Source organism: Cynara cardunculus, assembly GCF_001531365.2.
Source record: "Cynara cardunculus var. scolymus isolate 2C chromosome LG 3, CcrdV1, whole genome shotgun sequence".
NCBI lineage: Eukaryota > Viridiplantae > Streptophyta > Magnoliopsida > Asterales > Asteraceae > Cynara > Cynara cardunculus.
In genome coordinates, this window is record NC_037530.1 from 5,905,901 (window position 1) to 5,910,270 (window position 4,370).

Below are 4,370 nucleotides of genomic sequence, written 5' to 3' on the forward strand. Positions count from 1 at the left end.
AAGAAGAAAAATAGAATTTAAATATTTTTATTAATTGTTTGATTTATGTATCTTTCATTGGGATTATATCACAACACAAGATTCTATTTAAGTGCTCAAACAATCATTTGTTGAGTTTGCATATTATATGTTTAATTCATTATTTATTTTTATTGGTTCTCAATGAATAATCTTTTCTTTCATATTCTTATTGATCCTCATTTGTCTATTTGTATAGAAAACATTGATAACCTTCTTTATTATTGATCTCTGATTGACCCTCGCAATTACTAAATTCTCACGAATTCTTTTTTTATATCAAAATAACACATATTTCTTGTTATGAACTAAAAAGATTCTTACTTTTTATAAAAATTTATCAACCATAATTTTTCTACTCTGACTTCAAATTACCTAACAAGAAGTACGTAAATTTAAGTACTATACGTAAATTTAAGTACTATCTTATATATCCATAAAAAGATAAATATGATTTCTTTCCTCAGTAAATTATTAGCATTTCTTGTACTCAATTTTATACTAATAAAAAACATTTATTGAATTTATTTTCGTACTTACTTAGGGTCACTACAAGAAAAGTGAACTTTGACGATACGAATTTTAGCGATGACATGTTTCCGGGACAAGTTATAATGACAACATGTTATATACTATTTTAAATCATAAATGGACTTTTAGCGAGGATAAAAGTGTTGCTAAAAGCTTCTTTTTGGGTCATGTTTTTATGTTCGCCTAGAGCCCATAAAATGTAGGGAACGGGTCTGGCTTTAGCCAGAAAATGAAAACCAAATCGAGTTTTAGGTGCCATTGAAATCGAGTTTCCTTCAATGTCTTTGTGGGTGCTGTTGGAAAGGTGAGTAATAATCAACAATTTATCAAACAACGCATAATTCATATTTAGGGGTAAACCGATCATTTATGCCACTCAGATTGTTGATTCAGATAAAAAAATAAACAACACCACCAATAATTTATCCAGGCATGAAAATTTATTCATATAGAATTAATAGAAAACTTGGTAAACAACTCCTACTGATTGATCTTTTCTCATTTCTCATTGTTATCACCATAACTATCATTCTCACGTAACATGCGTCTGATAAAAAATGGTGGGCTAAATACAATAATGCCCCCCCCCCCCGCGTATGTTGATAAATACGTTTGTACATATAAATTTCTTTCTAACACGCATATCATCATTAAGATATACTTTTTACATTCATAATATATGATGAATTAGCTTGATTATGATATAAACTCTTAATCTACAATCAAAATAACATATAGCACAAGTTACCAATGCACATTATTACATTTTCCTTTTCATATTTCCAAGATACTTTTGACACATTTGACTTATGCCTTCACCATCTCATACCTCTATATGTTCTTCTCATCCTCCAAGGTGAGATTCAAACTGATATTCATCATGAGTTATTAAAAGTTCTTCCATTCATCTTTCGTTCAATTGTTCTAGAACTCTCGGTCTCGCTCTTGGTATAAATCGACACATTTGTGGAGTCGTTTAAATATGTTGGATTTTAAATATATTGGATTGTATACGTCATACAGTTTTTTTCATTGGTAGACTGTAATTGGAATCATAATTCTTATTTATTCAAATTGTATTAATATGTAAAGATCAAGTATAACTTATATCATCATTAAATCTTCTATAATAAAACCAGTAAAACTTCCAAATTGTTAAAGTTCACAGTTCCCGCCGTATCGCACGAATATACAACTTGTACATTCTAAAATAAGAATCAGACGTGAAAATTTAGTACACGATTTTACGGATCCTTTTTCAAATATTTTGTGGGCCAAAAATTGGCTGAAGGCAATCACAGGCACCGTATACAAATGCACGGTGGACAAAAGGTGAGTAGGGAGCAAGTTAGTGCAATTATTGTTGCTGCTTCTACTTCTAGGAAGCTTCATCTCACCATTTACGTCGTCAACACCGTCGGCTACCTTGCTCCGCCGTACCGGAATTCACTTGAGTTTTTTTTATATTATAAAATGTTGACCCATGGACTCACTTGACCTGGGTTGACTCGGTTTCACCAGGCCAGCCACTTCTTTATATAACGCTACTCACCACCCCTTTCATAACCATAATCTTCTTCTCTTTCATCCTCACACAGATCTCTTCACTTCCAACACATAAAAAACAACATGAAGGTATATATATATATATATATATATACATACACATATCTTGTATCTATATCTCACTCTGTTCTTCCTTTTTTGATATCAAAACTCATAATTCACATGTTTTCTATGCCAATCTTATCTGGGTTTCTTCTAATTTTGTTGTATTTCTCTTAACTCATTGCAGAAAGTTGTGCTGAAATTGGACTTCTTGGATGAGAGAGTGAAACAAAAGGCCATGAAAAACGTCTCCAGTCTCCCAGGTACTGCAAAACTCTAATGGCCTCCATTCTTGATTCATCAGAAATCGTTTAATCTGAAGCAAACCCAGATCTATAATCTCCATAAAGATTCTAACTTTGGTAATGATTTGGTGAAAAACAGGTGTGGATTCAATCGCCATGGACATGAAAGACAAGAAACTGACTGTAACAGGGGATGTAGATCCAGTTACAGTTGTGTCCAAACTCAGAAAGATTTGTCATACAGAGATTGTATCAGTAGGCCCATCAAAGGAGCCGGAGAAGAAGAAGGAGGACGGCGGAGCCGGCGGCGGCGGTGGTGGTGGTGATAAGAAGAAAGAAGATGAGAAAAAGAAAGCAGATGAGAAGAAGAAAGAAGAAGAGAAAAAGAAAGCAGAGGAAGCTTGGAAACACTTATATCAACATCAACCATATCCATACTACAATTATCAACAGCAGCAGCAACCATATTATCAGTACAATCATCCACCAACACCATATTACTCAAAAGTTGTTCATGATGAGACCCCCAATTGTGTGATTTGCTAATCAAGCAATCATCAGATGATCAAAATCTCTTCAGAGGCAGAAGGGGATTACTGCTGAAATCAAGAAACCAGATCTTGGAGATTGAGGGAGTGAGAAAATTTGCAGTTCTTTTGTTTAATTAATGTAAATCATTTCTTAATTATAGTAATTGGGGTTAAGAGGATATTATTAAGATATATATTGTTTTTGTCAGATCAAGAATCTTTGAGTCCAGAGTAGTCATGCAGTAGTGACTTGTGCATATATGCATTCAGAGTTGTATGTTGTTCTGGATATGATAGTTTTGTCTCTACAGAAATGAGTTGCCTTTTTCTGCTTTATGATTCATGGTATAAGAGGAAAAGGGAAGGGGGGGGGGGGGGGGGGGTATGCAAAGAGTAGCGGTGGGAAATGAATCTTTGTTTTTTTTTAATAAAACTGGATATCCAATCTGTTATGTGAGTCGATTAATTTCAGAACGATCATCTGTTTTGCAGATAACCCGGAGTTACCGCATTTGAACTTCCATGGCCCCAAGGGGATTTTTATTTCTTATTGGATTTGAACCTGAGACCTTCTGGTACTTTTAACCTTTGAAGTCAAGCTCAAACTAATCAGACACCATTCTTGTGGTAAAATCTTGTTTTTTGGGCATCACAATCTTTGAATCTTGTTTTTTTAGGCATCACAATCTTTAAAAGGAAATGAAAATTATGATTTATGAAGTTTATAAACATATGGTGTGATCATTTTGATGAATATATATATATACAAATTGTATGTATGTATTTATTTTAATATATATTCACGGATGATTATTGGTTTTATAGGATAAGTTTCAACCATTGTTTATCTTGACATCATTAGTTTTAGCAAAAGGGTTTGTAGACGGCATTTCTTAAGTCGGTCCACCTGTTTTGTCCTAAAAATATTATGTAAGAAACAAATTAGGTATACAGTGTCCCGCTAGGCGGCTGGTCATGTGGGGTGATTGGTTGCATAGATAGAAAAGAAGATTGTACGGTTTAATTCATTTTTGGTGTTATGTGTCTGGTTGACTATTATAACAAGTTTCTGGAAGCGAAACAAAAAATGGATTAACTCATTACCTTGTCATGATTTATCAGCCATTCATGCTCGTTTCTGGCCTCAAAACAGTGTTTTCATGTTTTTAGCAATTTTTCGTTTTTGTTTTTACCTTTTTCATTAGTTCATTATTATTTCTTCGAGTTAAACACTTGTTAACCCTCCTTGTTTCCTACTACATCAGCTAGCTTTAGAGCCAGTGCCCGCAATGAGTCCAAACCCCAAATGAATTAACTCACGCTATACGACAATCATCTGTTTATGCAAGTACATAACCCCGAAAACGACTGTGCTATACACCGGAGGTTGTCGTTGTTAATTACTGTCAACCTCCTTGGTCTTGAACAGTCTTTGTCG

General features: G+C 33.8%; 1 protein-coding gene across 1 annotated transcript; it reads left to right on the forward strand.

Annotated features, from left to right (window-relative positions):
- Positions 1–1,911: 1,911 nt before the first annotated feature.
- Positions 1,912–3,265, forward strand: LOC112509719 (heavy metal-associated isoprenylated plant protein 39-like). The gene is made up of 3 exons (XM_025114822.1): positions 1,912–2,184; positions 2,345–2,420; positions 2,542–3,265. The coding sequence occupies exons 1-3, from the start codon at positions 2,179–2,181 to the stop codon at positions 2,946–2,948; spliced, it is 489 nt and encodes a 162-aa protein (XP_024970590.1). The 5' UTR covers positions 1,912–2,178; the 3' UTR covers positions 2,949–3,265.
- Positions 3,266–4,370: the final 1,105 nt, after the last annotated feature.